The 19877-nt window shown below is 40.1% G+C and overlaps 1 protein-coding gene across 1 annotated transcript; it reads left to right on the top strand.

Annotated features, from left to right (window-relative positions):
• Positions 1-12244: 12244 nt before the first annotated feature.
• Positions 12245-13621, top strand: LOC133964714 (dynein regulatory complex subunit 2-like). Its single transcript, XM_062398943.1, has one exon. The coding sequence runs from the start codon at positions 12245-12247 to the stop codon at positions 13619-13621; it is 1377 nt and encodes a 458-aa protein (XP_062254927.1).
• Positions 13622-19877: the final 6256 nt, after the last annotated feature.

Raw genomic sequence — 19877 nt, forward strand, 5'->3', positions numbered from 1 at the left:
GCTGGTTGATATTTGAACAGATGTTAGCTGGATTTCATCGTTCACTCATGCACATATCTCCTGCAAGCTAAGCTTCAACAGTGGCATCTGTATTTATGTTTGTTTGTTTTTATTGAAGCTGCTGTTTGGAAATGGGATTAATCTGCTACAGTCATACCGCTGCAGGTCATCTCAAGCACGCCCCCAGGAGAGAGAGGGGTCTAGAAATACAGCTTGGTGTGCTCTACATGTGTATCGCAATTAATATATTGTGCATTAATATATTAACTTTTTACACTTATTTTCTATATTTCTTTTTAATACAATCAATCTAACAAAAAAGCAACAGAGGCCAATGTATTTTTAGTCTTTGGAAATATTGGAGGGTAACAATTTCACATCACTGTTCTCCCCTGCTGCCTGATGAGGTAACTTCTACTTTCTCTGTTTAGAAGGTTACCTTCATGGTCGATCAATCAAATTGGGATCTGGGGACCCAACAACAAAAAAAAGGCAGTCCTTACATATCAATTCTTCAGCATTATTCCCAATTTGAAACGTATTAGAAATTTATTGGCTGATGTCCCTGGGGTCACTCTCTCCCTGTTATTTCCTCACGTTTAGAGTTCCACAACCAAACACTGATTCAATAGCAATTATCTGTCAACGTCTTCATTGGCCTAAATCTAGAGCTCAAATATGTGTGTATCTGCAAGTTCATAATGTAAACCGCCCCCAAGTGCTTGTTATGCTTGTGACTTATAAATGTTGGACCTAAGAGTTCCATGTGCCTGATGACTGACAGCTTATGAAATAGGTTCAGAGAATTGCCACCCAAAACAGCATAGCCAAAAGTGTTCATTAAAATGTTGTATGGATGTCCAAAAAAAACTGTCTTTTATACATTTTTGACATCACTACAAAGTTCAGTAGAGAAAAAAATCTTCATTGTGGCTGCCCTGAGGACACCTTGTGACGCCTTTTGACTTGATTTAGATGACTATTTGCTCATTGGGTTTGAAAAGTGAACTGAAAGGTCAACAACAAAAATCACTTTATTCATCATGTTTAGCCTCTTCATTACACACCAGGGATGGAGGAGACACTTGATTTGTTATTTGCCTTGCCCCTCTCTTTGACTCGGAGCCAAAGCGAAACAATGGCTCTGCATCAGTCTGACTCCCGACTGGAAGCCGACAGAAAGTCACAGTGTCTAAACTTCTGCTTCTCTGCTGCCTGGGGAGCTAATAGACCTGACTTTAGCTGAGGTTAACAGCTTGCTGACACTGTCTGTGTCAGCATAACCTCCTAAACCTTTACAGTGCAGCTTGCACGAGACGGATTCTTTCAACGAAGCCATTACCACTTTTCACCTGTATGTTTGCAGAAAATGTCACATAGCTAACACAAGAAACAGAATTGCTAGCTTATCAGTGGTCTTGCTAACAACAAAAGCAATTTGACCACATGCAAGAGTATTCCACGGCTTCACTCAAACTCAAAACCCTTTTCAGTCTCTGTTAGGTCATTGTTTCGATTTCCAGTCCTGCTCTCAGCATCCTTGTCTCTAAACAGATTCTATTTTCAGATTCTATTGTCAGCACACTTCTATTTATTTTATGATATTTCAGTGTCACCTCACGTACACCCTGCTGGCTGAATAACATCTGGCCTCACCCCAGCTAGAGAGGCAAGGTGCTGAGTCAAAGTCAGCATTACCTTCTTTGCTGAGAATAGTTTGAAATTGCTCTCATACTTTAGTTGGGGAGGAGGATACAAATACAGGAACAACTTTAGGACATCTTAAGACCAGGGTTAGTAGCACTGGGTCATTAAACACAGCATCCATTTTTGTTTCTGGGAGTTTAGGTTTGGGGATACCATTGCAGTTCCAGTAAATAAAGTGTCATGCGGCAAAAAAAGACCAAAGGTGGATCCTGATCATTCATGATCATTGTTGCAGCTGATCACAGACTATGATTACAAGTCTGCTTGTAACGCGGCTGCTCACATATTCTACCATAACTGACTCCATTTAAGTTGTCATTGCTAATCCCTTCATCTCTAATGGGAACAACCTCTGTGAATAAATCATAACTTGAGCATATATTGAATCTTCTTCTCAACAAAAAATTTGAAAACACATTTCCTCATCCCTTTCCACATTTAAGGTTTGACTGATTTTAATTCTGTCTTCCCGCTGCGTCTTGTTCCTCTGAAGTTGTTTGGTGCCACCAAAAGGACAATTAGCACCCCCAGCTGTTTATATCTAAGCTCCCAACACTAGATATTCACACAACGGCAGAGCTTGAAGTCATTTTTCTTTTGCCAATTACCTTTTCAAATTATTAACATCATGTCTGTGCCAGGTTCAATTCTTCAAACTCATGAATAGATTCATCAAACTGGATCTTCTTGTCTCTATTATATTGCAGTATCCCACCATATTATACATTATATTGTATCAACACATCAACATCAATAAAAGCACAATACTTGAAGAAGTTTTTCTGTTTTATTAGTTTTTCTCCAAACAGTGTTTAAGTGGAGTTTAATTTATACTTTCACTTTTACTATTCTTATATTATTCTATTTTAGTTACACAAAAAATCATAATAATAATTAGGTATGGTGTGAAAGTTCTGTCTAATATCTTCAGCTTTGCCATGATACTGGCATTTACATCAATATTTGAGTATATAATTATATACATTACCACAAATATTCTAAATATGTTTTTGTCAAGTAGTATTCTCAAACATTACATTTCATCTTATTGATGGTGAATAGATAGGTTACAAACACATGCAAGTTTTAATTTAATTCACTAAATGTATTTGTATGATTTATTTTCTTTAATTGTCAATTGTTTCCTAAAAGTATATTTCAATTAAATCATAATAGCACACATTTGGTAAATACTGCGTTTATGGTTTGAAAGTGGTGAACAGCTTCTGGAAGATTTTGGTGAAAAGTAGTTTTCCAAGCAGCTACTAAGAGAGTCCAAGTCCTAAAGCACTGCCTGTACCCTTCATCAGAATCCAACCTCCTGTTGCTTCGGGATGGGAGCGAGCCAGTGACTGAATAACTCCTCAGCCACTTCTACCACACACTTGAGTCAATGACCTGAGAAGACTGTCGATAAAGTTGGGGTGGAGGAGAGAGATAACTCTAACAACTTCAGACTCTGAACAGTAACCAGAGGCTATCACTGTCAGAGGCTGCACACTGACCCACACCATCCATCACATGGAGAGGATAGGGAGGGAGTGCGGAACCGAGCATGAAGATGATGAAAGGGCAGACGAGGATGGGAGAGCACAGTTAAAATGCTAGAGCTTAGAAGAAGAAAAGAGTCCAGAAGGGGGAATTTAAGAAGAGGCCACGCGAGAAGATGAGAGGAGGCAGATGATGAAAGTGAGGGAGCGCTTGGTCAAGAAGAACCATTTGGAGAGGAAAACAGGAAAGAGCGGGAATAAGAAAGACGAGGGTGGAAGTGAGAGAAAGGAACAAACAAGAGCGGAGAAGAGAACAGATGGAAGAAGGGTGAGACATTTCAGAGGAGGTTTTAAGAAGTGTGTATTAAAACCCTTAAATTAAATCGAGGTCTAAATATGCCTTATTTATTACATAATGAGCCATGCATTATTTCCTGGGAAATGTTCCAGTGAAAGTGTCTAAAAACACAGCATTAAAGAAATTATGAAAAAATTATTGGACCCTCACCAAGATGCAACAGATTCCTCCCTCAGTCCCCGCGTACAAAACAACCACTGATTCAATGGCCAGATGTCAGAAATCTAAGACAGTCCAGCGATCACTTGTTGTTTTTTTAACCCCTTGCTGTCAAATCAGAAAGTAGCTGAAAATGTTTTTTAGCTACATAAGGTATCACTGCCACCTATCAAGCGGAGTGAATGCTACCTATTAAACATATAAAGAGGTTCTGGAAGTTGCCGATGTTTTAGGGGTCATTTAAAATACCATTGTGATAAACCATAAAAGTAAATGAAATAGACACCCTCATGTACCAGATAATATCCAGAGCCTTCCAACCTGAAATATCAGAATTTTCCAATATTTATGATCAAATACTGAATCGATGACATTGACACTCTTTGAGTATCAATGAGGATTTGATAGAGGCGAGTGAAAGGAAGATCTTTCAAGTCGCAGATACTCCTTTTCCTAATTTTTTTTTTTGTCCACCATTAGCGTCACATGAAAGAACATAGCAGCAGATTAACAAGTGCTCAAGTAGTCAAAATATGCTGAGCGCAGTATCCAACTGCAGTGTCCTCTAAGTGGAGAATACAACACTGTAGATGTAATGAGGTGGAACATGGAGGGGTCACAAATAAATGCTTCACTTCAGCAGAGTTGTTGTACAACACAGCTGACAATGGCAGACTGGGAAGTCAGCGCTTTATGACCACATGGCTTCTTTAGGGGGAGATAAAAAAGTTTCCCAAGAGTTTATCTGATGGAAGACAAATTGCCAGCGAATGCGATTTGGATGTATGGACTTCTGTTGAGGAGACTGAGTCTGAGCTTGTTGAGCCCTGACAGCCATGCCCTGATAAGCATCAGTTTCGGGAGAGTCTGACAGCAAGAGAAGCTCAGTGAACATCGCTTAAATGTTTTTTAGATCAACAGGGATGATCACGCTTAAAGTATCACTAATATTCCACCATGACTCTTAGAGAAGTGGATTGTTTATTCCAACAAACAAAGTTTGACCGACACATGGCTATTTTGTATTGTTTCTATTCTGATTCAGAGATTTCGATTTGAGACCTGGACTCACAAAATAAGGACTTGGCTGCTGTGTGACTTCAATAACATGAGACCAAACATGAAATACACTGAGATGCTTGACTGAAACATACAAATAATATATAAATTGATACTTTGGTACTTGTGGTCAAATTCACGTTTCTCACATCCATCAGAGACTTGAGATGAATCTTGTTCTGACAAATTAAATTAAGAAGTTCATACATCAGACATCTGCTTACAGACCCATAATCCTAAAATATTTCAGAATTTAAATGGAGCTCCCATAAAGAACCAAAACACAAAGTTGAATGTGTACTTTCACGCACTCCACTTCCAGCCCTCCAAGCAAGAAGAGCTTATCCATCCATCCATCCATACAACTTATCTCTTAAGGGGTGTGGGGAAACCGGAGCCATTAACAACTGATATCGGATGAGAGGAGGGGACACCCTGGGCAGGTTGCCAGTGTATTGCAGGGCCAACATAAAGAGACAAACAACCTTTCACGCTCACATTCACACCAACAGACGATTTAGAGTCTCCAAATTGACCAAACTCCCATCTGCATGTCTTTGGACTGTGGGAAGATGTTGGTTAACCCGGAGAAAACCCATGTAGTCATGAGGAAGCATGCAAACTCCAAACAAATAAAAAAACAGTCAAGCCAGAATTTGAAATAGGAACCCTCTTGAGATGTTTTCTTCTTCTTCTTCTTCTTCTTCTTCTTACCATTATAAGAAGTTGTAGTAGTAGTATTGGGAGCAGGCTTTATTACAGGTAAATTTACACAGCAAATTAAAACCGAGATATAAAATGTCATAATAAAATGTATGCATTTTAAAAGTATTTGTAGATTCAGCCAAATGTATCAGTAGAGATATATACTAAATATGGTGTGCAACATCAACATTGAGCACAAATGCAGCACCGAAGCTAGGTCCCACATCTGGAGAAGTGTGCCGTTTAGTGGGGAGAGTGGTAATAACCCTGATTAGTTCCAGTGATGACGGCTGCTTATGGAGCTTCCAGGGGAGAGTTGAAAAGAGATGGAAATCAGGGCTCAGCCACGGATGATTATCTAGCCACTCCAGATCAAAGATTTCCCCTAGTCTCATCACAGAGGATAAAGAAAAGATCATTTCAACCTGCACTCTGAAACCACCTGAGTCTGTTTTATTGACGCACTCTGAAATAGAGCAGCAGAGTTGTCACAATTTCAACAAACAGACATCAAACGGAGGCAGCCGGAATCTACATAAGTGTAAATTGAGCCACATACGCTTATTATCTTATAAGTGGCTAAAAACTCAACCGGAGAGATGATATATAAAGCAGACACCTTCTGAAAATGGTCATTAGACTATACACGGTGCTATCATTATTTAAAGAAATTATTAAAGTGCAAGTTTTAAAACACTGCAAAAACTTGGAGCATTAATGTGTGCGTAAGATCTCTTTTTCAGCCAAAAGGAGGGTCACGACATCACTGAGAAGGCTGCGGAGGAAGCAGAGGGAACCATCTGTGATTTCTCCGGCAAGGTGTCTACGTGCAGTATGTGCGTGGGGGAAATGCCACGAACATGCCTACGTAGGTGTGACTAATGTCAGAAGGAAGGAGTTGGTGTGGTTGTGAGTAAAGGAATTGGGCTCAGTTGGAAATTCGTAATCTTTGCTTTTAAACCCAGTATACTCTTCCTATGAAGGGAGCAAATACCTGTAGTTTGTTGGCAGCAGAAGCTTCTTAGAGATCTTATTTGATCAAACCAGACTTTAGTCAGGGTCTCAGCATGGTAGAGAAACAACTACTAGACATTTAGGGCGGCGCTGCATACATCCGAATTCAACACTAATTGGGTGTAAAACTAAAGCTATAACCAAGTTTAACAGCCTTTTTAAAGGAATACAAATTCCCAGAGAAAGAACAGGGAGGAATGACATTTAAAGTAAAAGGCTGAAATGTAGGGCTGACATTTAAATAAAGGGCCTGAAATTTAGATTAATTTAGTGCAGTGCCCAGGACATTAAATTTAGTGCAGTGTCAGGTCAAAATGCGACCGTCGGTAGGGGCTGTCAGCTATTCCAGCTTACAGCTTTCTTCTGAGCAAGTTACTGAAACATAACGAATGTCCACAGTTGCACCAAAAAAATCTGTCTATAAGCAGTGCTCTCAGATACATGGTCCGTGTTCTTATGTCTGTCAATTGTGCCCTCGGACCCATGTACCGAAATGACTTAATATGCAGATTGAATAGACAATAAAGGGGTGAATTGTTCAATGCCAACATATGTAGCACAAACGCTTTTATTAAATCTTGCTGTTGAATAACAATCTGCAGTCAATACTGCCGTGGACTATAGCAAACCCTGCCATGTGCACACAGTTAAGTGTGCGAGTGCTGCACTGCCCTCGTAGTGTAGTTCAGTCTTTTTCTTCACGTCAATTGTCATGTAGCAAAGAGATAATTGCTGCTTTGTCGAAAATTGCTCATCCATAACACTTCACACTCGACACTGCATTTCCGCACCCACCGAGTTAGAAGTCATTTGGATGAGCAGTTGTCAAAAAATCTAAACAGGGACAGAGGTTGCTCCATTTAAAGTTAGATTTGAACTATTTCCAGGTCTTTACAGGTCTGTCATATTTTCAAACGCCGGCCACTTCACTCAGGTGTGAAATTGTAACTCATGAAGCTGAAGCAAGATCTGATCCCACAGTGTTTTACTATTTCTTTGTGCAAGAAGCTTGTGAATATACAACCCTGTCATCTAGGAATTACCTTCATATACAGCCATACGGCAAAAGCAGACAATGTATTTACAACCAGATAACGTTCTCTATTCCACTTCAGAAAAGTCACGGAAAATGTTGATATGTAACCTATGTCAGTAAAATGTCTGAAACAGATCCATCCTTGTGTGGAATAAGTGTTGTGGAAGTAAAGCTCCGCTAGTCAAAATTCATATATGACGAGCCATGACTTCAGCAGACAAATCTGTAAGTGAGTTTGCTAAATGCGCTTTGATCTTTGCCCTGTCATATCTGGCTTCACACGGGATGTACGAATCCATAAACAGACATCATTCTCATGCTTTAATCCATTGGCTGCCGGGTCTTATGTGATTCTAGGCTTCCAGAGGAGCAGACTGAGGTGTGAAGGGGCTTCATCTGCTTCTCTCACACGCTCGCTAACATGAAGATAAAAATAGCAAACAGACGAGAGAATCCTGCTAATTGTGGACCTTGATCACAGGAACGCAGCTCTGGTTCTAACTTGTAAATGTAACCTGCTACTACCCAAAGGGTTCCACCAGTGTGGGAACCCTTGCCATACATAAATAAATTAAATATACACTGTATAAGTAATTAATATATATAACATTAATACATTTAATTAATAATTAATATAACTATAAAATTATAATTATACTGTAATTTATCATATACTACACATAATCCAATTATATACAGTATAATATGATATGCATAATACATAACTATTTTATTCATTGTATAATTAATAAAATATACAATTAAGTAAATTGTGATTAGGTAAATAAAGACACAGACAACTGGCATAAGGCTTTAAAGGGCTAACATTAGGAAAAATTAACAATTGGTCTGGATAAAATGCCACAGATACTAAATAATCAAATTAAAATCCTTCCTGATTTTACATATTTATGTGTTTTGGGACAAAGACGCTTCCTGGGAGTCGAGGTTTGTCACCTTTGCCTGAGAGTCAAGTTTATTTTCAGATCTAAATGTTTAAACAGAGTAAGGCCTTAAAACATGGCAGATCCACTCAGCTTCCAGAGATGAGACATGTTTACAAAAGCAAGTCAAATATGCAGTGTCAAATCCATCACTTTATTTACATACTTATTTATCATACTGACGATTTCAAATACTTATGAAAAGCAAGTATCAATAATATGGATACATAGTTGAAAATGTGATAATCAATAATCCAACAAAGGATGGATGTTACAAACTGCCTGCTAGTGCTGGAATAAAGGTTGATCACTAAATATTTCAGCTAAAAGATTCTAAAGAAATATTGATCAGTGCAGTTTTAAGAAATCATTGAAACATTGGTAACTCTTATTTGTAATTACTAAACAATGTGATCAGGTCAGGAACTACTCATTTTTATTTGCAATTAGAATGGACATATTGTGTTGTTTAATGTTGTGGATCTTGTTGAGTATAATTTAATTTATTCCTGGCCTCTGTATACAAACTGTTTTACTAGACAGTGACAGACAATGTTTGGAGAGAGGAGGCAACCTAATACAACAAAGGTCTTAAACAGACTCCAATCATGTAAGACAGGTTCCTGCACTATGCAGGGGAGGACAAACTCTACATATCATCAAAAAGTGTGTTATTTTGTATAGCTGATGCTGTGGCACTTGTCAAATCTGTTCTGGGAAACATCAAGTACTGTCATGCATTGTGATTGGATACAGGGTGGAAATTGCCACTTGCAAGGCATTTCAAAAACATTCATTCTAAACAGATAAAATTATTCATTTAACCTCTGTTTATTTCTCTGCTCAGTCATGAATGAAATGACGGCACTCTTGTGAGAGCCAGCAGTGTGGAACAAACTGTGTGACCACTTAATCATTCCTGTTGCTAAGCTATAAACGCAGGGCGAGGTGCTACATGGTGCCTTTAGTCTGGAGACAACTGTCAAGGATGCAACCAAGCATAAACTGAGCTTAACATCGACAAATGTATTTCTATGAGTTACAATACAAATCGTGGATAGACTTAATACTCTAGATTAGACATAACATAGGTTTTTGACAAATACCCATTTATTTGGTCAGGATTAAGCAATGGTCAAGTTTAAGGTAAAGAGAATTGAAACTTTTGGTCAATGTACTAATGACTGTTTCCTGGATAAAAGTCAAACCCTTTATGGATCCACTCACATTCCTCAACCTGCTCCTTAGTAAGATGTCGGGCTAATATCCATTCTGCTACTTTTGTATTTGTGTTCACTTATTCAAAATTGGAAAAGAGGGCTGCTACTGATACGACTACAACACATGCTGTCATCTATTTCTTGGGGAGAACAAGCCTACTTTAGAGTGAAACTATCAAGAGAAAACCACTGCCTGAAACTGACATTATAGGTGGTTCATTTTTTTTGAGGAACGCCATAGGCACCTTTGCACTTCTGCTGCAACACCTTCTTCAGCTCACACCGTCACCAGACAAGGCTTGATGTGAATAATCATTCAAACCAATGATGGCGAAATAGCCATCAGAACCAAGCGTGAGGGCTGAGGTGTGAGTGCAGCCATTGTGGCGTGTTGTGGTAAAGCTTTGTAACTGTTACATGGTCGTCAGCCTAATTTCCTCTCCTAACTGGACAAGCCTCATTAAGCACCTTTTCCCAAGCTCCTTGTTTAGTCCCTAATTAGGGGAGCCAATGGTTTTGTCGAATCTGGTCAACCTCCAAGTTGCCCCGAGCAAGAAGCTTTTTCCCCGAGGTGCTGCTGAAAAGCCATTAGGAACTTCCAGGACATGATAATGGCATGTTCACCTTTAAAGAGCCTGTGTTTTAAAACTGTGTGCATGTGTGTGTGTGACAAGCCTGCCTGTCCTGACTGATGCTGTGGACTTACTCCAAAGCACGGTGGGTGTCGCACTCAAAGCGTTGTGTGCCTCTGTCTGACTATGTCACACAGCCCTGTCTCCAGTCCCTCTCTATCTCGCCTTAATCCATCTTCTATCGTACCACTGACTGTGTCCTCATCACCCATCTATTCATCTCCGTTCTTTCAATGAGTGCCTCTGTCCCCCCCCCCCTGACTGTCTCCTCTTCGTCCCTGTGATGTCACAAATTCAGATATGAGGTTGTCCGATAGCGCACAGCCTCGAACACTACGGCCTTGTTTGGACCAGAGTGATCAGAGGATGAGAAGTTGGAAGGAAAGGGGAGTGAGCCGACGGCGCGGGTATTTTCCAAAGCAGCGGGAGGATGTAAGATGCAGAAACAAAGGAGGACATCTAGGTTAAAAAAAACATGCATGAGTGCCTCTGAAAAGGCCTGTGTTGTGTTGCTGGGTTGTCTCATCCCTGTGACTGCAAGCCAGCCTTGCCTGTCAGGCCACTACAGTGGAGTCTATTTCTGTCATCTGTTCTCTTTCTCGAGGTTAAAATAGCTGACTGCTAATATCCTTACCTGGGGGTGAGTAGGGCATCTCAAACCCTAAACCTCGCCCAGAAGACAATAAGTCATGTACATTTGACTCCCATTACAGTTGCCTGGCAGGCTCTATGTGGATATTAGTGGGAATGTAACAAAATTATACTTTAGGTTTCATGTTGTCAGTGTAATGTGCAGGCTGTTGATGTGGGAATAATCATGTGCAGAGCCTAGACTTAAGAAAGGAGTTCAAACCACTGGAACCACAACTCTATGGGGAACGGTCAAAGGTTAATGCGGCGGCTGTGTCGTACTGCTTTTTTATTTCTATATCTTCATTAACATGGAACACTGAATCTTTAGAAAGGCTTACCTAAAATAAATGTATCAATATTGGTTCCAGTAGTTGTGTGATATAAAGACAAATTTGAACTACTCTTACTGAGACTGTCAGATGTGGAGAGTTTAACCGAACACCACCTGTTGAGAGCCACAGTGTGTGGGATTCCTGTGTGTGTAGCTGTGTATGTGTGTTGGGGAGCAACAAGGGGGAGTTGTTGTAAAAAGGGAAATGTATATGTCCAAGGACAGAACCTTGTGGAACTCGATGACTAACCTTTGTGTGCATGGAGGAGTCATCGTTAACGGTAACAAACTGGAATCTATCTGGAAGTATGACTTAAACCAGCCTAATGCTGTTCCTAAATGTTGTTCCAGTCTCTGTTTCAGAATCTCATGAACTATGATGTCAAATGAAAGTCTTCCAGTAAACCATTAATGTCACATAATTGCATAACTACATACCTACAAAACTTCAAATAGTGGCATAAAATACACCCCAGTATCTCCCCGGTTATATTTAAACTTTGTCCATAAACAGTTTTTGTATGTCTTTCCTCCTCATATCATTCCTATGGAGTGCCTTGTTATTGTTATTTCTTCACAATAACAAAAACAAATAAAGGGAAGACTTTAGGGAAATGCTACATTGAAATTAGCAGCGAGACTGAATCATATCTAATCACATGTACATAATTAGTTATAAATTGAATTCAATATCCATGTGTGTCTGTTCTCTATATTTGTGACATTTTTGTGACATAATGTGGCCTAGCAAATAGTTTCTTTGATTTTTAATAATTGTCCTCTGATGCTTTCCTAAACATATAATGTCCTCCTCTTCATAGCCACTGTCATTACTTTGATGTCCTTTTCAAGAAGCATACAACTGTCTGAGCAGTCTCACTTTCAAAAACTTCACAGAAATCCAAATTTCCCCGAAAGATAAAGAGCATTGACGTACAAGTCAGATATTAAACATCATGCCTAAGAAAGCAGGTAAACATGGTGTAAAGGACGAGCAGACGCCCAAGGAGAAAGAAGAGATCCTGAAGGACAAGTTGCAGAAGGAGGAGAAAAACACAACAGTGAACCTCTTGAAGCTCAACGAAGGCTGGAGGTCGGTTCTGCGTCAGTGTCGGGCCTCCGAGCTTCATAAAGACATTGACATCCTCAAGCAGACGTTTGAGAGGCAGCTGGAGGACAAGGACAATGTCATTGAGGGTCTGCGGTGCGACCTGAAGGGGGCGGAGCATCAGTGGGCTCAAGTGTGTCGGGTTCACCTGCAGAATATCGAGCGTCAGAGGGCTCTGCAGGAAAAACAGCTAATGCTTCTGAAGCAACAGTGGGAGGACGGATTGCAGCGCACAAACTCCTGTGTCAAATCTGAGAGGAAGCAGATGCTGGGACACTCCAAGATGAAGAGTGCTGATCTGGAAGACACAAAGCTCATTGTGGAGCAGCGGCATCAAAAAGTGATCGATGACATCCACCGACTGTACAACGAAAGCATTGCATCCACCGAGAGCGCTCAAGTGAAACGGACGGCTGCTCTGGTCCTGGATGGTGTGATAGCGGTGAATGAGAGGACTCGACGCAGGAAGGACATTCTGGAGCTCCAGCAGAAAGTAGCAAAAGAACTTGATAGACTTGTCCTGAAAACCCAGCAATGCATTCAGACAGGTGAGAAAACCAAGAGGAGGGTCCAAAAGCTGCAGGACTGTGTGTTTCAGCTGAGGATGAAGCTCCATTCTAATAAGACAGAAAAGGTGTATGTGGAGCGAGATCTGCCAGCCGCCAGAAACAAGGAGAAGGAAATCACTTACAAGCTTCGTGATCACCTGACCCAGAGTCAATCTGCGGCATGGAAACAGCTTATTGAGCTCACCGTGCAGAGCGACAACGCCACCAAGAAACTGAAGGCGGTCATTGCCGATGGCGAGAGGGTTTTACGTGTCGCTGAATTGTGCCAGAAGCTGGAGGGCGGGCAGAAGAACGTCTTCATGTCAACGTCTTCAGCTGAAGATCGTCACGGATCCATGACGGAGGAGGAAGAAGCAAAGGAGTCGAGTGAGTTTCCAGAGTTGAGGCGTGCGATGCGACACAATTATGCCACTCTGGTGCACCGAGATGTTCTGAAGAAATGCAACGATGACCTGAGCAGAGAGAACCAGCAGCTGAGGCTTCTGCTGGGTCAGCACACGGGCGCCATGACGCTCAGAGACCACGCCCCAGGAGGACGCCACGCACCGCTCACTGTGCAACAAGCCCCGACCTCCATGGACCTACCGGACACCACCAGACGCCAGACTGTCGTTGGGGCCGTTATTGTCGTCACACAACACGATGACGTCCAGTAAAGATCAGATATGGTTAAAAATCTCACGTCTTTAAACAGCTGCTAAATAATACGTGATTAATAAAAACACTAAATAAAAAACAAAGTGATTCACACTGTTTCATTAAATCAAGCAGTACGACGCTGCATCTTTAGCTCCACCCAGGATGCAAACACTATGAATCCACACTGATCAGTTTGTGCAGAAGCTAATGGACATTTAACCTGTCTTACCCATAGACTGTAAATCAACTGTATATTACCCAAGGGACGGTGTTGTGTGTTTTTGTAGCGCCCCCATTTGTTTGAGTAGGGAACTTGAAAATGCCTGCATGGTTGAAACCAATTGTTAAACAGCAAATAACCGAACCAAGGAAATACACATAAAAGTGATACTTTCCCTTAAAGGTTCAGCTTTAAAGAGCCGGAAATCCACAAAAAAAGCGGTTTGGAAAGTTAAAAACTAAACGCAGTCTGCATCCATTTCGTCATGGTGAGCGCGCACATGCGGGATCCCACAGATTGGACATTAGTGTCACTGCAGTACAAGGAGAGCTGTGGGAGGCTCCTTGCGCCAGAAGGAGACGGCGAACGACAAACCCATTTTGTGGCGGAGAGTTGGCCATCAATGAGTGATGCCAGGCTGACGGAGAGTGCGCCACAGTGACGGGCTCAGAGCGCTCATCTGCCTTCTCCACTGGCAAAAGAATCACTGACGCGCCTCTGCTTTCTCCCTAAAGTGTCACTGGCCATGATTTCACCAAGATGACACAGGAGCACAATCCCCGTGCGTTTGAAAAGGACAAGCTGGGATTCTTTAGAGGTGACCTATTGAGCTTCGGAGTTATTGTTGCATTAGAGAGGGGCAGAGGAGGCGCACAATAATATCCTGTTATCTTTGTCTTTCCTCACAATTCAAAACCATTATCACACTCTGTTACTGAAATGCTAAAATGTGTGAATATATATCTACACTTAAGTTCTTCAATATAATCTATTACCAAAAATATGCTTTTAAATGTCACAGCAAGGCGCGAGCTGACTGTCAGACTTTTTTTTTTTTCTAAAAATGGAATCCCTTATGACGACTAAGTCAAATATATTTTGAGCGCTTTAGCGGTGCTTGTATGGCAGGGATTCAACAGTCAGATATAAACTATATTAACAGCAACAAAATTCGGCTAGGCGTGTTTTTTTTTTTTTTTTTTTTTTGCCGATTCAAGGAGTTGCGCTCGTTCTCCAAACGTCTCAAATCACGTTATCTTTTCGTATTCGAGCTTTGTGAGTGAGCAGAGCGATAAATTGCACGATGACTGTCTGGAGTCCGGCGGCTCTGTATCCCCCAGAGAACCGGCTCTCTCTCCGCGCTCACGGGCTGACTCAGTGGTCCAGACGGTGACTGTCCACCAGCGGTGCGCCTCCCGGAGCGCACACCAGCTGGGTTTGAGACACTGGGAAATGATATCCCCTCCACCACACATTTATACCGCTGACTAAGATCCGAGCACTTTATCAGAGGGACGATAAGGGAATGAATAAATCTAGATATTTAACTGACCTGGAGTCACCCTCTTTCTTTGCCAATTGTGCCAGAAACCACCCGAAAGCTGCCACATTGCACTGAGCCCTCGCCAAAAGAGGATAGAGAGGAAACCCGAGACGATGACATGTGTGAACTTAAGGGTGAGTGTGAGGAAAAGCAAAATGAGAATGAAGATAACTATTTAAAAAAATGAGAATTTTACCTTGAGTGAGATACCAGTTCCTTTTGATGCATTCTGTGGTCACAACTCGGTGCGTTCACGGGGTATTCACCAATTCCAAAAGCCTGGAGAGGGCCTATAATAAATCCACGAAACGCATAATTATAGAGGGAAACTTCGACTGACAGTGAGCAAAAATAAACGTGTTAGGGAAGAAGTGGAAACTCAAAGAGGAGTTCTGACTGTCCGTTAGCTCCGTTAGGGATTCCAGTCCGCGAAATAGCTTCAGAAAATCCCGAATGTGTTCTGAGTCTTATTGGTTGAGGCTACATTGTTCCAAAATTAAACCTTGTCGACTCCTGTTTCATTCATGAAGTAAAGAAAAATCAAAAAGCTGCTGTGTTTATTATTCCAGAGATGTTGAGGTATGTCTGGAAAAAAGTTATCCTCCAAATCGAGGGTCCTCCCCGCTCTCGGGTCACTGTCCTGCAGGTGATGGTGGAAGGTTTCAGGGAGAGACGGATCACGGAGGGATGGCGATGCGCTCTGGAACAAACGTCTCCAGCTCGCGGCTCCGGTGCGTCCTCCTCTGTCTGTGTGTCCGCGCGCAGCAACAGCCGGATTCCTTATTTGGAAACCCGGGGCTCGTGCCACTGTCAAGAGAGTCAAATTACACCGAAATGACTTCCAGCCACGTCCTTCAAAATAAAAAGCCAAATTGGGAAACGAGCTGCAACACCTACACCAATGATGTTTTTGTTTATTTATTTTTTACAATAGCAGCACTTTACGTATGAATTCTTCTAAATGAATAATGCATTCTATATGATTGAATAATAAAAAGCAATGCTTTTGTTGTCATATTACCTGTTTATTTTACACATTGTTATTTCCTGATTTCCGAAAAAATGTGTATTACTGAAGATGAATAACAGATTCATATCGTAGTAGACTTACACCTCTGTTATAAGGTGCATAAGATACAAATTTAACAGCATTTGTACTGTGAGAGTACTATACGTGAATACAACTTCAAATAAGCCACAACTATTCAGTTTTGCATTTTAAGTTTTTAAATTTAAATACTTACTTTGATACAGCACTTTTTTCAGTGTTATGTCGCAATGCCACTTAATGAATCATCAATAATGCATAATGCAATAATGCATCAATAATGAAAAAATATATAAGTGAATTTCCCTTGGGAATGCTTTTATTTTGAAGGTAAAATCGTCTAATTTTCTTTTCAGAGTCCGCCTTTGTGTTCAAAGCTGAGGGGTTTCCTCTCACTAGAAAATGCACCCATCAGCCCCCTCTTCTGGAGTCAAACCTGAGTCAAACAGTGTCAACTGGAGGTTGAGTCAGGTGTGTCTTAAGGACTTCATTTGCCACACTGAGCCAAAATGTTAGGAAAACAGATCTGCAACACAGGATATTTAACTTTTTTTAAAAAATCCAGGAAATGGAGCAAATTCTGTGACATATTGGTTCATTTGATGGAGCATGAGCCAATTACAAAAAAATGAAAAAACATACAGTTGACACATTGTTAGACATACATTTAGAATGAAGTAATTTGTTTTGACTGTGTGTGTGTGTGAGCGCGCGTGTGTGTATGAGTGTTCCTTCAATCATGCCTGTGACATCAGTAAAAGGGGGGCTTCTGGGAAAATATGAATTCCAGTATCTATCAATTAAGGGATTCATCCAACTTTGCATTATATATACCCATGTTGGCCTCAAATGCCAAAAGCACAGCCATTATAGTCAGTCCACTGATGAAATGACAACTTTAGAAATGGGTATACAGACACACAGACTTATGATGGTACTGTTTAAGGAATCAAAGACATGAGTCAGGATCAAGTCGGACAGAAATCTCAGCGCGATCAACGTGTGGCAATCAGTCACAAGGGGTCGATCTACACACGTCTTCTTCAGTTCTGATGAATTTTGCTTTGGCTTGTCAAAGAAGGGGGGAAATGGGTGTATTTGACATTAAAAACTGATTGTATTCTATTTTGTTGTGCCACTTCCTGGATGCTGATGTTGTACCACTGTGCCCCATCATCATGGAGCACTGGTAAACATGGTTTAAATATGGTTACTTGCAAGTAAAAATCTCTGATGTGAAGTCAGGAGAAGACTCTTTTTTCACATAAGCAGTGTTACTCCCCAACATTTGCAATCACCCTTTAAAAAAGGAAAATCATTGATCCGCTGCATCAGTATGATAAGAGTTGGAGTTTAATTCAGTCTCTATTCTACTATTTTATACAAATGCATGATTACTTCAAACTTTTTGCATGCAATAATAATCTACAATGTAAATTATTAACTTCTTATATCTAAAGTAATATGAATAAATGTAACTGTCCTTTAATTTGATATTTTTATTCTTTTCTTTTCATTTTACTTTTCATTTCAAGGGATTTAATATTGTATTAATGCTACTATATTCTAAGGAGGTCTTTGTACTGATTGTCATTGTCACCGTCTCAGTTATGACTTATGAGTGTGAGAAGTGACCTGAATCATTTCATTCATTGTCACACAGTTGCCAACATTTAGTTTGAAAACTGTGGAACTAAATGTGATATAAATGTGTGTTCAATAGACTTCAATTACTGATATCAACATGTTGATGATGTATATTTTCCCCACTGGTATCCAAAATCCTCCATCATAAAGAAGCCATTACACCTTACTCATTAGATGGACTAAAATGTTCATCTTACTTTCAACATAAGTGTGATTACTGTCATAAAAGACACTCATTGATTTCACATCATGCAGCTCCTGTAAATGGAGACGCCACATTACTCTGCAGTGTTCCTCAAAAGATAGACTTCTGCTCACAAAATGACAAAATAACAAATTATATTCGGTTTAGGTGGAGACAGGAAGCCGAGGGGGCTTCGTCAAAGCCTTAAATTTCAATAAAATTTGGAAAGGTGTTAGTGTGTGTTTTAAGGGGGTACTACTTTAAACACCTGTTTTGACACCTGAGCAATAAGCATAACACAATGCGTCAAACAAATAAAACATATATTCAAAAACAACAGTTGCCTTTGAACTATCCCTTTAAGTAAAATAGACCTTTGATTTCACTTTGAACTTCATTGAAATAGTCCCTTCAGTTGAATGTATCTTGCGAGCAGTAAAAAGCTCTAGTTTCTTAAATAGATGATCAGGTGTGTGACTCTGATCTGGTTACAACAAAATGCTGTCCTTGCTGTAGGAACTTACCCAAACTATATTACAATGTAAATCTTTAAGATAAATCAGATTATAAAGAAGTGACAAAGTTTAATGTAAAAAGATGATGAACCCTCTTTTATACCAATACATTTATTTATTTTTCTAGTAGGTTTTATATAAACATGACCCTTAATGAAATCAAAATGATTTGGTTGTCTCTGGCAATGAAGAAAAATCTGTTGCAGGGTGCTGTTTGTTGATCGATCTCACAGGTTGACTGTTGAGAGAAATCAGAGCTTTTCTTATCATAGCAGTGTGATTTTGATCTTAAACTGGCACCTTTCCTTGTTCCACTAAAAGTCCCACCAGAGACCAACCATTCACTGTTCACTGAACGTTGCTTTGTAGCCATGTTATAATGACAGCAAGGATGGAACAGTTCTTCAATCCATGTGGGAGAGTCATTCATGCTCTCACTTTCTATTCAATTTGATTGGCCTTCCATGCTGATAATGTCTTCATACTATACGCAAATAAACCATAACTAAAGTTAGAGGCGTAGGACTGTTAAATTAACACACTTGTTAAATTTAAAAAACTGCACATTATAGCCAATCAAACCTAAACATCTCTTTACAAACTTTCCACTTCTGGTAACCATTCTACTGATGTAAACAGACAGGAGAGACAAGCCAGCGCAGGTCCACAACTACTGACAAGCAGACGATCAGCCCCACGGTGTGCAGTCCTCTGCCTGAGATGGGCAATACATCACAGTGAACTTTAAGTCATCTAATGTTATCATTGTGCGGCCTGACAACTGAACAAGGCAGAGGTGTTTCAACTCTAGCTCCTGTAAATGTTGTACAGAATCTCAATGCAGCTGTTATCAATATATAGATGTATGAAGGATTTATTGTAGTAACAATTGAGTAAAACCCAAAAATATTTATACATTAAATAAAAACAAAGGAAAATCACATTATATTGAATCCAGTTTTTATAAAATATCAAATGGATATTATATATATTAAACCTGTCAAAGGTCTATGCTTTACTGACCTTGGAATAAGATGAATCATAACCTGGCTTTGGAATCTCCTTCAGCGATTTAGTCCATAATTTACTGTCTTCATCAAGAGATGGAATACAAGTTGATAGAGGAATATTTATTAAGTCATCATATTTTATTTTATGTGTCAAAACTCAATTGAATGAGGGAAAACAATGAGGCAAAATCACATGAGTTGGATTAAATCTTGGGTAAATTGACTGTATGTAGAGGAGTTAGTGTGTTTAACAGAGACCTCACACTGCAGATGTTGTTCCGATTGAGTAAACTCCGGTATATATATACATAGAGTACTATATTAT

The sequence above is a fragment of the Platichthys flesus genome, chromosome 11, assembly GCF_949316205.1.
Source record: "Platichthys flesus chromosome 11, fPlaFle2.1, whole genome shotgun sequence".
NCBI classification, from domain to species: Eukaryota; Metazoa; Chordata; class Actinopteri; order Pleuronectiformes; family Pleuronectidae; genus Platichthys; species Platichthys flesus.

What these genes read in the sequence shown, in the direction of transcription:
- LOC133964714 (XM_062398943.1), top strand. Translation starts at nt 12,245, where the DNA reads ATGCCTAAGAAAGCAGGTAAACATGGTGTAAAGGACGAGCAGACGCCC.